This window comes from Pseudonaja textilis, chromosome 1 (assembly GCF_049901715.1).
Source record: "Pseudonaja textilis isolate UNSWEBS1 chromosome 1, rPseTex1.2, whole genome shotgun sequence".
Taxonomy (NCBI): Eukaryota; Metazoa; Chordata; class Lepidosauria; order Squamata; family Elapidae; genus Pseudonaja; species Pseudonaja textilis.
Window position 1 is genome coordinate 55,291,921 of NC_141990.1, and position 14,785 is coordinate 55,306,705.

A 14,785-nucleotide genomic window follows, 5' to 3' on the forward strand; every position below is an offset into this window, starting at 1 on the left:
AAGGGGTATATTTCTTGAAAATTATTGCTTTCCTTTAACCTTTAGGATTAATTATAACTGTTCATTAACTTTTGGACTATACTGCAGTGTTATTAACTCATGCTGGTCAAAGGATACAATGTACCAATTCATTTGTTCCAAAAAGGAAATTATATTACAGAATAGGTACTCATAATTTAGAGATGCATCCCTCTTTTGGGGGGTTGTGTTTTGTCCATTTTTTTCTGTTTTTGCCTTAAGTTAGATTTTTATTTAAAAATGCACTAAAGCTACATGCAAATATATTCAGATTTACTTTTTTTTAAAAAATGCCTCTAAATATACGTTTATTACACATTTTGCTACATGTTTTATGGGCATAGTGCGATTCTTTTTAATGGATAGTGTACCATGAAATGTGGGAAGAAGCAAAATTTATCTGTATATCACTTTAGTTATATGTATTGTGCTCATTCCTACAGAAATTTACAGAATAACATTTTTTTTCTTCTAACACTTTTTAAAATTTATTTGTAAAACATATTGGCCACCCATCTTACCACAGGGTAACTCTGGGCAATCTAACATTATCTGTTATACGTAGAAATAATGCAAGTTTTAAAGACTATGTTAAATTTCTTTAACCAGCTTTCCTGAACTTGGTGGCCAGCAGACGTTTTGGAGAATAATTTATATTAGCCACAATCTGGAAGGTACTATATATAAATCTTGAAGCAAGGGTAGAAATCAATCTTGGAAGTGTTGCTGAAATAGAAACATCCAATAGTCTTTACAATCAGTCATCTTAGCTGGAGTTACAAGGTATTGTAGTTCACTAACAACCATAGAACCACAGAGCCACACATGTTTTGCTCACCCCAGTGAGAGAAAGTATTTCTCTGGAAAAAGAAATAATATTAAAGTTGTGTGCAGAAAATATTGTTCTCTTACCTGAGAAGGACACTTTGGATCAGGTACTTCTGTGAAGTGATAGGGCTTCTTCTGACCAGTTGGAGTCAACTAAAATTAAACAATAGAAAGAAAACCATAAATGAGGTTTGCTCAGTTCATCAGTCCTCCTGTTACTCCTTTGAAGGGTTGAGTTGTAAGCCTACTACAAGGACAACAGCCTTGCTTCTGAGTACAATGGATACAAGCAATAGGTGTTTCTTAGCTGAAGCACTTGACTAAACTGGTCCTAACATGAAGGAATGTTAACCCCAGTTTAAGAACCACTGATACAGAGAGATATAAAATAATTTTCTTTTTTTTCCTGTATCATATTCATAGAACAAGACATTTGTTCCTTGGGGCTGGTGGTGTAAAATGTAATAAATAAGTAAATGAAATTTAATAAATAACTAAGGAAAATTAAGCTGTGTATAAGGAACTACAGGGATTCGGTTATTTTGTTATTCTTATTCTGATTTCTTATGGACTTTTTTCTCTAGAACATCAAGCCTCCTTGATGTTTTTTTTTAAATTCTGGCAGTTATCAGACATTTTACTTTTATGCATTACACCCTTGCAAACTACAGTACATAAAAGGGGGAAATAAACCTATGGTCATTTCTTCTGGTAATAAGAGAACCTGGATAGTGAAGCACAACAGTTCTTAGGCTATATTAAAGTAGAGTTCTGCCTCATTCCAAAATTGTTAAAGGGCAGCCTCACGATCTGTAAAATTTGCCTCATTTATAGTGTGTTGTGGGCAATGTCTTCATCAAACAACTGCTTTCTTTATTTCCACACTGATTCTCTGGCTTTTCTCCTACCACAATAATTGTGTTCACAACAGATGGTACAGCTGTACAGTATCTTTTGAATAATACTCTTTGAAGCCATTAATACAGAAGCACCCAGAGAGATGCTCATCGGGAAACTTTGAAGAATTATGAAAAGAAGAATGAGAAGTGGCTTAAAAGGGAGTGATGGGCAGAAGATTGAAAAAATTTTCCACTTGGGAAATGTGGAGTTTATAGTTTAGCAATAAAGCTTTTCTTTTAAAATACTGGAATGGGTAGATTGCAAACTTTTTAATTAGGTTTAAAAAAAGAGAGCGGGAAATTCAACAATCTGTTTTCCAGCTCAAGTAAACATGTATATCAGATTTTAAATTGGAATTAGAATTCAAGTGTTGTGATTTTTTTTTTTTAAAAGCAAATCAAATTTAATAATCTAGGATACCACCCTTTGTCCCCTTATCAAGGCATCTGACTGGCAATAAATGGAGGGCTGAGACAAGAACTTTGACATCATTATGTGTGTTTATGGATAAAAGAGAGATTGATCAAGATAACTAAGTGCAGCTCTTTTCATCCAAGATTGCAATCTTGATTCAAGGATTTAACTTTTGTCCTTCCATATCAGATAAATGGAGATCATTAAAGTGAAGGACGTCCACATCCAAAAGAAAGTTAGAACTCATCATTTATGGCAGAAGTCACTGATACCTGTTTTATGCGGCTGTTGAATTGAAAGTCAACACACTGAAAAGAAACCAGGCTGAAGATGTTATACCTAAGGAGGTAGTCAGAATGACAGATTTGCTTTATAGTCACCTGAATTCAAATTCTTGCTTAGTTACAAGGATATGTCTCTGATTAGTCACTATCTCAAAGCCTCTTCATGAAAAAAAGGCTACACTCATTCCTACTGCAGCTTTTTCTTAGAATGAAAAACACTGTGAAGTCTTCCATACATTTTCATGTCCTCTTACCATATTGTTCCAAAGTCCTATTCCTACAGCAGCAATTTTCCTTCCTGCGATTTTCACTATTGCCTCCTTTAGTGAATAATCAACATCACAATCAACCTGCAACATAATTAAGGATGGAGGTAAATTGAATAATATTTTTACATTTAGTTTAAAGCAGGCAATCCAACCAACCCAACTACTTTATGTATACACATTTTTTAAAAATCCCAAACTTGTCATCTCATATGCATTATGTATACTACATATATTATTATTATTTATATGTGTTTTTCATTGTACAATTAAATTATTAATATTTAAATTATCTTCCTTAACAATAGAAAAATGACTGTTTAATTTATAAACAATCCTCCAATAGAACTATCAGCATAATTGTTTATCTAGAAAAGAGAAGCTTTTCAGTCCATTGTATGGAGAATGGATGTCCTTTTAGCCTTTTAGTGGGTTTTTTGCAGTCATAAAAGGTTGCAATATTCATGTCTATTTGCCCCCAGTGAAGCTTTGACAACTTGGCACCCAGAGTTCATGATCTTCTTTCCAAATCTTCTTATAGCTATAGCTCCTAAAACTAGAATATAGTTCTCAATAAACAATCCCGGAAGGGTGAGATCCTGTTGACTCACCCTTCCATCCTTCTGAGCTCAATAAAATGAAGACCCAGATTGTTAGGGGCAATATACTGACACTTAGAGGACTGTAAAGCACTATATACTGTAAATTTAAGAGCTATTGCTATTGGTCTAAAGGGCAAAGGTCTAAGAACTCAATTCCTACTGGTGAGGACTTGAACTCCATAGAATAATATTTGGTTATCCAAGCTTAACAAACTCCAATGTCTCTCCTGATGGTTAATTTAACTTTCCAATCCTAAGCCTTCTGACTTGAAATAAGAATGGATGTTCATAAGTAGCACAGTTGGTTTGCAGGAGACCAGGACTATAGTGACTTCAAGCAGTAGCAGCAGTATAACTGCACTGATTGCTAGAAAAGGCTTGATAGAGACCTTCTCCACACTACTCCTTCCCTGTGCTCCACCCACCAGCTCCTATTGTTCCTTAACTTGTTCCACTCACTCTCTGAGCCAACACTGCATAGACTCCTGAACAGACCAGGCAATGGCAAACCACTTCTGAAATCCTACAGTTCCTGCAGTCAAAGTCACACATACACAGAAACAAAGAAAATGAAGGGAAGAAGGAAAGGAAAAGAAAAGAAAAGAGGAGAAAAAGAAAAGAAGAAGGCCTAGAAAATATAAGAAATTTACAATTCTTACTGTTGCGAGCGGCATAGTTTCTTCTTCAAATGAAATTTGGAGACTTGCAGTGAAATCTCTCCTTAGGGCATACTTTTTAGAAGCCAGTAACTTTTCCAAAGCATCCTATAGAAAGGGATAACAAGAACTTTAAAAAAAAACTACAGAGAGTTGAGTGCAATATTCACATTTCTCCTTGATTTAAATAAAGCCCATTTATGGTGCCTAGTAAATCTGAATAATAAAAGTACATAGTCAAAATATAAACAAAATAGGGAAAATAATCTATTTTTTAATAACCATTAAAAATGCCCCAGTGGCTATGAAACGTTTCACATAAATCCATTTTCTTAAGAAAAGCATAAGCCTAGAAAGGCTAGCATTGGATTTCACAGTAGACTTTCCATATCCTGGAGGCATTTCAGAAATGAGGACATCCCAGTGATGCTCTTGCTTTCTCTAAGTAATCAGACATATTTAGCAGCAGATTCCATCCATTTCATCAGTTTAGCAACTGATGGTGATGATGGTGACCTTGTAACAATCTTGTCCCAAGCATTCTCAAATTGGTCATGATAGGCTCCTTTGTAGAAGTGGATGATACCATGAAAAAGGGATACGAAACATTAAAAACAGGTTGTCTATTTGTAATATACAATGGGAGGCACATTCTCTTTTCACTAAACCGTGTTACTCACCTGATACACCCATTTCTGTACAGACGCATTTAATTTGGAACAGTCTTTGAAACAAATGCATGAATTAGGAACTATATTCCTAGAATACATCAATAGGAAAGCAGAGTAAAAATATGGAAGGCCATAAAATCTCCATTTAAAACATGAAATCTCTTGATATCTAGCAAAGGAAAAATGGGTGTCTTCAATAGACAATTTTTTGGCATAACCAGCTAATCTATCTTTTCCTTGGGAATGTGCAAAATGTTTTGAATTTAAACTATCTCAAGCTCAGAATTGGATGGTATGTTCTTCTTGGAAATATTCCAATATTCCAATCAATTATTCAAAGAGCTGTTCAATTTGGAATACTTCCAGAGTTCAGGAACAGAATGGGCACATGTCCAGGAAGTTCAGAACAACTGTTTTTAACTTGAAATAGGAAGCTTCAAGCTCAAAACATTTCAGATTCAAAATATTTTGCATATCACTACTTTTCCTCTTTAAAAGATTGGCATTATTTTCTGACATAACTGCCTGATAAAAGTTTATTTGTTAAGTATTGTCTCCTATGTATTTATTTACAGATAAAGTCCAGAGATTCCCAAATGCCAAGATACTCACAATTGATACAAGTGTTCTAATGTGCTATATTAAGTACAAATAAGAAATGCAATTTATAGGTTCTGAGAGTCACTTTTGCTTAGAAGAAAATATGTTATGGGGTTTATTTTTTGTTACTTTTGTTTCAGTCATTTTAGAATGTTTAAAGTGAAATAATCTATCACAAATGCCATGTTTGTTCCATTTACGTTCCATTTATGGAATGCTATATTCCATTCCTTTCCATTTATGTATGCTGCTTTAAGCAGGAGCTTAAAGTAGCAAACATAATTCTCTCTCCTTCCATTTTCCCCCAGCACAAGAATACTTCTCTGCAGAGAAAGTGACTGGCTCTAACTTGATGGAGAAGCTTCCATGGCTGTGAGCAGCTTTGAACCTGCATCTACTCCATCCTAGTCCGATATCTGATACCACAGTGCAGTGTCCAGAGGGACAGAAGGAGGGAAATGACATTTATTAAATATGTTTCCATCATGCTATAATCAAACAGACTTTCAGTAGCTTACAAAAATCATCTGTTATCATGCAAACTGCATAAGTTCTCATTTATCATGATTCATAATAAGTCATTGTGGATGCCTACAATCACACAACCTGTTGGAGTGTCTAAGAAAGTAGAATAAACATCCCTAACCTGGAAATTCCTCAACTGCCTGGGAATTCTAGAAAGGCACCACAATAGGGAAAATTCAGTTTCCAGGTGCTAATCAACATGCACATCTGGTACGTGTTAAGGTAATACAGAAATGGGCCAAAGGACCCCAAGTGAAAACTTTTATGAGTGAAGCCTAAATGACTAGTGATTTGCCAAATCATATAGAGCATTTTTGGGACAAACCTCTGGGGGAAAAATAAAGAAAACAACAATACATAGCTAAAATGGAAGAGGAAAAGTGTCTCAATTTATAATTTTGGGTTACCTGACATAATTCCGATCTGTGTGTGAAAGAGTTGAGATTGGGAGCAATGTAAAATCCACCAGATTTACAAAGACTTTAGGAACCTGCAGTGATAGAAGAATAGCCAAATGAATTACTTTAATAGTTTCCTATTGTAGAAAAGGATTTCTACCGCCAATCTTTACTATAAACCTTGGTGCCTTTGCAATCCTTGCTCACTATTTCAGGATGGAAGAGAATGGTAAAAGAAGTTTCACTGAGAGAATGGATACTGATTTAGCCTATGAAAGAGCTTGAGCAATATTCATACAGCCAGTTTATTTAAATCAGGTGAAAACCTACCAAATAAATTCACAACAATTCACAGGTTGTTTGGAATTATTCTTGCTTAGGCTTCTGAGCAGGTTGCACACACCTATTTGATTAGTTTGAGTTTAGTGCAGAGATCTCCAAACTGTGGGGACCCCTGGTTTAGTGTATTGGGGATCAACTGAGTATCTAGGTTAAGCATGCTATTTATGTATGGACATAACTGTACACAACTGAAACTAAGCTTTTTGGATTATAAAATAATATTAACAGCTATTATCTGTAGGCAAAACTTCGATAGCTGTATGTATACATCAACAAAGGTGATGTATGAGTATAATGAGAAGGGTGTGTGAGATTGAGCTGGATCTTATTACTTTTACTTAAATTCTAAAACAACTTTCCCCAACTTTCCAAGGGGAAGGATGTTCCCTGCACACTAATTACATGTTCCAACATTGGAACTACCTCTGTAATTCAATGTGAATAAATTAGGCAACCAGACATTTTCCCATAGAGAATGTTTTATGTGGGCAATGGATTTATTATAAACACTACAATTTTTATTGTAAAAATAGCAATAATTCATGTTCAATAGTTTGAGTGGAGCTCATATTTATTGTTACATTATAAACCATCTTGGGACAAATATAACAGTGAGCAGAATATCTGTAGGTCTGTATATATTTGTGTGTATGATATTACTAATACCGTAATAAGTAATAATAATATCAGGCTGAATCAATCCATTACAGGATGAAGGTCCTTTGATTGAAGGTTATATTCTATTTTGCTGGCCCAAAATAGATAAGTATTTTTCAACTTTCCAATCTAGTATTTAAAGAAGGAGAATTACTGGCCCAAAACCACCCAGCTGCCTATAAGAACTGGGTCTCCCTATTCCCTTAACTATGTTAACTATATTACACCAGCTGTCAGAGATACAGGGATATGCATATGCTATACATAAGTCCATATCAATAACTCCAATGTTTCAAAATTATTGAAGCTGGGAAAAAGTTCATACTTCTCTGTATAAAAAATCCAATACTCTTTCAAGTTTCTTTATGCTGTTGAGGCGGGAAATATCCTGTTTGAAATAAAGCAATTTATATGAGAAAATGGTCAACAGTGGAACTTTTTCACTCCATCAAACAGTTCAGAATAATGTCTACCTCTCATATCTGTCATTTCACCAGCATGGAAAGGAATCTCAAGTAAATATATCTTGAAAAGATTGGGAATTTTCTATTTCTTAATTTAATCAATGAAAAGATGGCTATGGATTAACCATCTCCTTTCCTGCATTAAATAATCTATATTCAATAATTTTAGAACTAAACCCTAATTCTAACTGGGGCATATACTTTTTAACAGGGACTCTGTTAGATTTTTCTTCTGCTAAAATTATTATATTTTGAAAAGATTTTTAATATGTATTTGTGAAGACAACAAATGTATACCTTTTCCAAGGTTTGTGATTGAGTTTACATAATGTCCTGTGAAGTCTTACTTGTTAGATTAGGCAAAAGGGCAATCTATTCATAACTTGGCACAATTTTTTTAAAATTAAAAATGTACTTTAGAGGCCATGACAACAATGAAATGAGAAGTGGACCAACATGAATAGTGTAAAAGAATTTAGTGGCCAAGTAGGCATAAGTTTAAATATATTTTACATATCATTTACAAATCATTCATTTTTTTCATTTTTTTAAAATGAAAAATGCAAAAATCTCCAAATATACTGTTGAAATTGATTTGTTGCTGAATTTCAGTACTGTATTATCAGTGCTATTTATCTGCTACTTTGACTGCCAGCATAAATAAAATGATTTTTCCATATTAAATAATTAACTGTGGTATTCATAGCATTTTCTAAAATGTGGGAGATGAGTAACTGTTACTGTACACACATTTAAGAATGTTTAATACATTTTGATTTACAAATATTTGATTAAATCTTCAAGAAGAGAAAGCTTATCCCTTACGAAAATGAGTTATTTTTAATAATACAAATTATTATGTGTAATATACCACTAAAGGAAAAATAAAATGTTATTTGGGAAGGAAAATCAGTCTCGCAGCATTGCAATACAGCCACACCCCATTTTTACAATCATTGCAATTTTGCATGAGCAGTGCAGCTTTTATCTTTCAGACAAACACAACGAGATCCTGAAGATACTGCTGCCTAGATCAGGGGTGTCAAACTCACGTCGTCATGGTGGTGTCACATGGCGTATCGGAACTTTTTTTCCCCCTTCGCTAAATTGGGCAGGGGCGGGACCAGCATGTGATGCATCTGGCCCGCAGGCCACAAGTTTGACACCCCTGGCCTAGATGAAAGGCCATTTGTAGGAGCGGTCAAAAAGTCAATATAGTAGCCATGATAATGTAATCAAAACTCCAGCCCTTTTTTACGGGTATTAAACATACATTTTTTGCCCCCTGCAGATGCCCCTGCCTAGGGTGGCTTATATATTCTAAAGAAAGCTGGCACCATCCAAGAAACATCAACACCAACAAGTAAAGACACATGCCTCTAATTTACCTGGGAGTCAGAATTCTGCGAAGAACACAGGTGAAAAACTGTGATTAGCTTCCAGTCATTTTGATAGTCAAACAACTAAGGGGAAAGAACACAAGCTATCACAAGGAAGTGGTTAAAGAGAACAGCGGATACACCTGTCCTCAATATTTCTGAATGGCCAGATCACAATAATTGTCCTAAGCAGTTTGTTTGATTTTTAAAAATATTTTTAATCCCACTATTATTATTTTTATAAATAAATGGATGTGGTGAATATACCTAATACTATACTTTCCACCTATTTTTTCCACAAAAATCACCCTGTGAGTGAGTTGCGCTAAGTTAGCCACAAGTCACCTAGCTGTCTTTCATGCTTAAGACGTTACTAGAACTCACAGTCTCCTGGATTCTACCCTGATGCCTTAACCACTAAACAAGGCATATGCAAGCTTTTGGCTTGCTTGGACTACATTGAATGAAAAGGAATTGCCTTGGGCCTCATAGCTAACTTCCTTTATTTTATTACATTTGTTCCAATCTTGTGGGGCCACATTACTAGCTGAACTAAACTAGGATAAACCTGAACTAAACTAGGATAAAACTGAACTAAACTAGGATAAAGGTTTTAAGTTACAATAACAAAGAGGAGCTGTACTGTGTCCTCTTCACAATTTTACCAAAATCTGTTTGGAGAACCAAGACAGAAAAAAATAGATTCATCATAGTATGAACTTTGTACAAATTGCACCTGTTTAAATGTTAGGGTTAAAAATTCTAATCTGGAAGTCTATAGAGATTCTCAGTCATCCTGGTCATGGTTATCCCAAAAGTGCTTTTTCAAGAGGCAACTGGACTTTCTGTTTTTTCTTTGAAGACGTTTCACTTCTTACCCAAAGCTGAAGAAGCTTCTCAGATAAGAAGAGAAACGTCTTCAAAGAAAAACCAGAAAGTCCAGTTGCCTCTTGAAAAAGTACTGTTTGGACTCTAATCTGAAAGTTCCTGTCATGAAAAAAGTTGAATGATGTCCAGATAAGAGGGAAGTGTCCAGAGTGGGTTTTCTCATAAAAATGCTTCTAAGATATGGATGGCTTCCACCAAGCTAGGCGTCTTCAGAATTCTCCATCATTTGAGAACTAAATATTAATATATCTGATTCTATTTTTTTTTTAAATCCATTTTTTATCCTAATACATTTTAGGTAGTCTTATTAATTGAAAAATAAAACTGGCCTTTAAAAAAAATCAGAATTTTCAGAATTACAAGGAATGTGTCCCCTAGTTTCATAGGACCAAGAATTAAATGCTACTATGTTATATAAATATATTAATTTTTAAGGTTTGACCATCATAATATTATAAGCAAGAGAAAGCAAAAGACAACAAGTTATTGTTATAAGCTTATTTGATGGTCTTTCATGTCTTTGTGTCTTTAGCGTTTTGATATCCTAACTCAAACTTAAAATATTAGTGTTTCTATCCAAAGCAGAATTTCAAGTTACAATTAATTAGGGTTGATCCTATCACACAAGTGTGACATGAGAAATCAACAAATGTTGATAGAACCATTGCCTGAATGCACCAGAAAGACATGTATGCTCTAATAGATGTACATGATTCAAGGATGGAAATGCTTTTGGCCAACATTGAATATTCAAGAGTTTATAAATATAAGCACTATAACATGTTGCAATATACATACCTGGATCTCTCTCATGCTCTCCACAAGTTCTTTTGCTTCATCCAAAAGATCACTGTGTCACAAATCAAAGAGAGAAATGGCTAAGCAGGTAAATATTCTTTCTTTGCAGCTAGAAAGATGAATTTTAATCTACAGAATCCAGGCTATTCCAAAGTATAAAATGGCCCCTTCTTAAGTGATGTTTTCAGAAGCCAAGATAAGAGATTATGAGTAGGATGTGCAGTATTTAGAAAGTCTAAAGGGCTTTACTAAAGGGGATGATGGGATATTTGTACTTTCACACTTGTGAGACTGATGTCAGCCTTCCCAGGTTAGATAGGAAACATGACCAGATGAGATGATTCCATTTTATTGTAACCTTAATAGGATCTACAAAAGTACAAATATTCCCATACAGGAACTAAAGAGGGATACTTTATGAGTCTGTTTCTTTACGTATTATGCAGCTGTGGGCTACGCCCTCTCTTATTGGACTATTCCCTAGGCAGCAATTTCCCTTCCCACATTCCCAAGTGTCATTCCTACATAACAATACAGGCAGTCCTCAGCTTATGACCACAATTGAGATTGGAATTTTGGTTATAACTTGTGCCAGTTATAAATTGACGCAGCCACCTTATCTGACCTAATTTTACAACTATTAAGCAAATCACACAGCCATAAGTTTGAACCCATTCTCCTGAATGGGTGTTTGTTTGCTTGGGTTTTTTTTTTTTTTTGCCAAATCACAAATTATGGTCACATGATTGTGGGACTCTGCAACCAGCCAGTTGCTAAGCTTCTGAAAAGCGGTAATTGGATGGGTGCGACCAACAGCATGATATTTGATGACAGCCAGAAGGGTTTTAAAGCACCTTTTCCTTGGTGGTTGTAACTTCAAACAGCTGCTAAGTGACTATTTGTAAATCAAGAGCTATCTGTACAATTTCCTTTTTTATTAACAGTCCTAATTATGAAAAATAATTAATAAATAATTATTCTTAGCATCTTAATAATTGTAACCACTTCTTTGTTTTTCCTGTTCAATTAGCTTCCCTTTTAATATAGAATGCTTCTGATGATTTTCCAAAAGAAAAGCAAGCAAAAGCATCACAGAGAAATGTGTCATGTAAATAAATAGGTAATTACTCCTATTTCAAAAATATGTTTGTCAACTCATAAAATATTTCTATGGTCTTTTTAAAGCTGCTAACAGAAACAGAGTGGGGAGCCTTGGGCAGCTTGCATTCCATAAATGTTTTCAAAGATAGTTTCTAAATGACGGAAGTTTTTCTGCCGCGTAAAATTCTAACTGGAGGGTATGATTGATGACTCTTGGCTATGGATGTGTCCCATCGGAGAATATGAATTATGATACACCCAGGGGGATGAGGGAAAACCAGGGTCAAGGGTGACAATAAATGATGTGTCTCAGAGTCGGCTACACCCAGGCAATGCTGGCATGTTTACTCCTAATAAATCTTCTTTAAGTTTTGGAAGTTCGACTCGAGACTCATGATTTAAATGGGAGTAACTGCTGGATCCCTGACAGCTACCTGACTCTGAGTCCCATCATTCATTGTCACCCTTGACCCTGGTTTTCTCCCACACCCTGGGTGTATCATAATTCATATTCTCCAATGGGACACATCCATAGCCAAGAGTCATCAATCATATCTCCAGTTAGAATTTTGCGTGGCAGAAAAACTTCAGTCATTTAGAAACTATCTTTGAAAACATTTATGGAATGCAAGCTGCCCACGGCTCCCCACTCTCTTTCTGTTGGCAATTCTAAAAAGACCATAGAAATATTTTATGAGTTGACAATGTTTTTTATTTCCTGCATAATTTTCATCTATAGCATCAGTGGTGGGATTCAAAAAATTTTACTACCGGTTCTGTGGGCATGTCTTGGTGGGCATGGCTTGGTGGGCATGGCAGGGGAAGAATATTGTAAAATTTCCATTCCCACCCTACTCCAGGAGAAGGGTACTGCAAAATCTCCATTCCCACCCCACTCCTGGAGGAAGGTTACTGCAAAATCCCATTCCCTCTCCACCCCACTAACCTGATTTTCAGCTCTGTTCCCCTGTGCAGGGCAACAAAAGAAGACCCAGCCAATCTGCTGGGACTCAGGAGGCAGAGAATACTTGGGGGGTGGGGCCAAGTTAGAGGTGGTATTTGCTGGTTCTCTGAACTACTCAAAATTTCCACTGCCAGTTCTCTAGAACTGGTCAGAACCTGCTGAATATCACCTCTGTATAGCATCATTCATCAATTCAACAATGACACCCAGGTGAACAAGAAGCAGCCCAGTATATAAAAAATGAACTTACATAGTTCCATTTCTTGATAAAATCCCACTGTTTCCCAAGGGAGAGTAATATTGCACAGAAGGGTTATACATCCTAATAAGAGCTGAAAGAAATAAACTTAGTTCAGTTTATTCATAGGCTCTGGAACTACTTGTGCACACATGACAATGAAACCAACCAGGCAACAAATTAGGGATTTTTTAAAAGGGATACAGAAGGAAGACTAGAATGGGAATTTCATCATGGCTAGTGATAATATTAATTATAATATATGAAGTAACATTCCTTTGAGTTGAACTCAAACCCTGAAGACTTTATGGCCTCCTACCTTGTTACTTTCCATGAAACTATTCTGGAAATAGTTTGTCATTGTTTTCTTCTTAGTCCCTATAATTTTCAAACCACCTCTCACTTTAGTACTAACCAATTTTAACTTAGCATAGCTTTTTGAGATTGGCTAAGAATGGGATTTATTTTATTAATGATCCTAAAAGAAAAATAGACAAAATAAGTATAATTGGTTTATATTCACAGTGCTAATTAATGATTAATCATATTAAAGTAAAGCGGATGAAATTTAGCTGTATTTTGGGCAAAGTTTTTCAGTAGGAGGAGTTGCTGGAAGTTGAGTTTACCAATAGCTAAAGGGCCAAAGCTTCCCTACTCTTAAGTTCAACCAAGAAATGGTGGAATACATATTGAATTGACAGACAACACAAAACTGGGTGGGATGGAGTGATAGTGTGTGGTTCATCAGCACTTCCAAGGATATAAATGAAAATGTTAATGAATTTGACAGAAGGTAAAGGTGAGCAAAATAATAATAAAATAAAAACAAGTGCTATGAGGGAAAATTAAAAGGTACAGACAAATTCAGCCAGGAGAAAAATAAAATTTAATGGAGGATAATGTCAGGTGTGAAAGATCTGGTCATACCTGAAGGTTCAATTAAACTGATTTATTGCTTATCATGTTTATGCACCAGAATCTTCTCAACTAACAGATCACACTTGCTTGGATTTAAATAAGGGTCAATGGAATTCAAGGGAGGTTGGACTTAGTTTGCTTGTGGCTACAAAAGGATTCTAGGCTGATCCCTCTTTTAACTCTGGCCTTAGGTTCTGCCACTCCTCCTACAGACATGATGGCATGCTTCTTATATTTCTTCAAATGTCACTTAAAAATAAGCAAAGACTTGTTTTCTGTGGCCCCTGATATCAGGACTGGATGAAACAGGCTTGAACAAAGAAAGTATACTTCAGCAAAACCACACATGTGCAATAGATTTACCTCTATTTAAATTCACAGAATATTATATCAAACAACAAACTACCCCATAATTAATCTAACTCTGAGTAGGATGTAAAAGTAATGCAGGGGGTTTATATAATTATTGCATTGTTATTTTGCTTCCCACAGACCATCTTCAATATGCTCATAGATTATAGTTGAACTATTGATCTAGTTTCTGCACACAATAAAGGAATGGGTTAGATTAACTACAAGACTGGCATCAGCTTTAACTATCTAACATCATGAGACTAAACAAGATCAAGGCTGAACAAGGAGGGAAAACCATTTCCTCTTTGAAGCTAAACAATGAGAACCATTTACTTTCTTAAACTTTTCTAATCATTGAGTAGCAAAATAATTTTGTCAAGAATTTAAGACATACCTGTAAGTATTCTCATGCTTCCCTGAGTAAAGTCTTGTTCTGAGCTAAAAATAGCAATATCAATTAATTATTCCTTCATACAGAATAACAGATACCAGAATATATTAGCTTTGTATTAGGCCTTGT

At 35.2% G+C, this 14,785-nt stretch overlaps 1 protein-coding gene across 1 annotated transcript in view; it reads right to left on the reverse strand.

Annotated features, from left to right (window-relative positions):
• PLB1 (phospholipase B1) overlaps positions 1-14,785 on the reverse strand; it is a 107,583-nt gene that overhangs the window by 86,729 nt on the left and 6,069 nt on the right. The window contains exons 5-14 of the mRNA XM_026695620.2: positions 14,660-14,703; positions 13,006-13,087; positions 10,691-10,742; positions 9,014-9,088; positions 7,487-7,549; positions 6,172-6,254; positions 4,649-4,727; positions 3,972-4,076; positions 2,699-2,794; positions 931-999 (exon numbers count right to left, since the gene is read on the reverse strand). Coding sequence (XP_026551405.2) covers positions 931-999; positions 2,699-2,794; positions 3,972-4,076; positions 4,649-4,727; positions 6,172-6,254; positions 7,487-7,549; positions 9,014-9,088; positions 10,691-10,742; positions 13,006-13,087; positions 14,660-14,703 — 748 coding nt within the window. The remainder of the gene's footprint in view (positions 1-930; positions 1,000-2,698; positions 2,795-3,971; positions 4,077-4,648; positions 4,728-6,171; positions 6,255-7,486; positions 7,550-9,013; positions 9,089-10,690; positions 10,743-13,005; positions 13,088-14,659; positions 14,704-14,785) is intronic.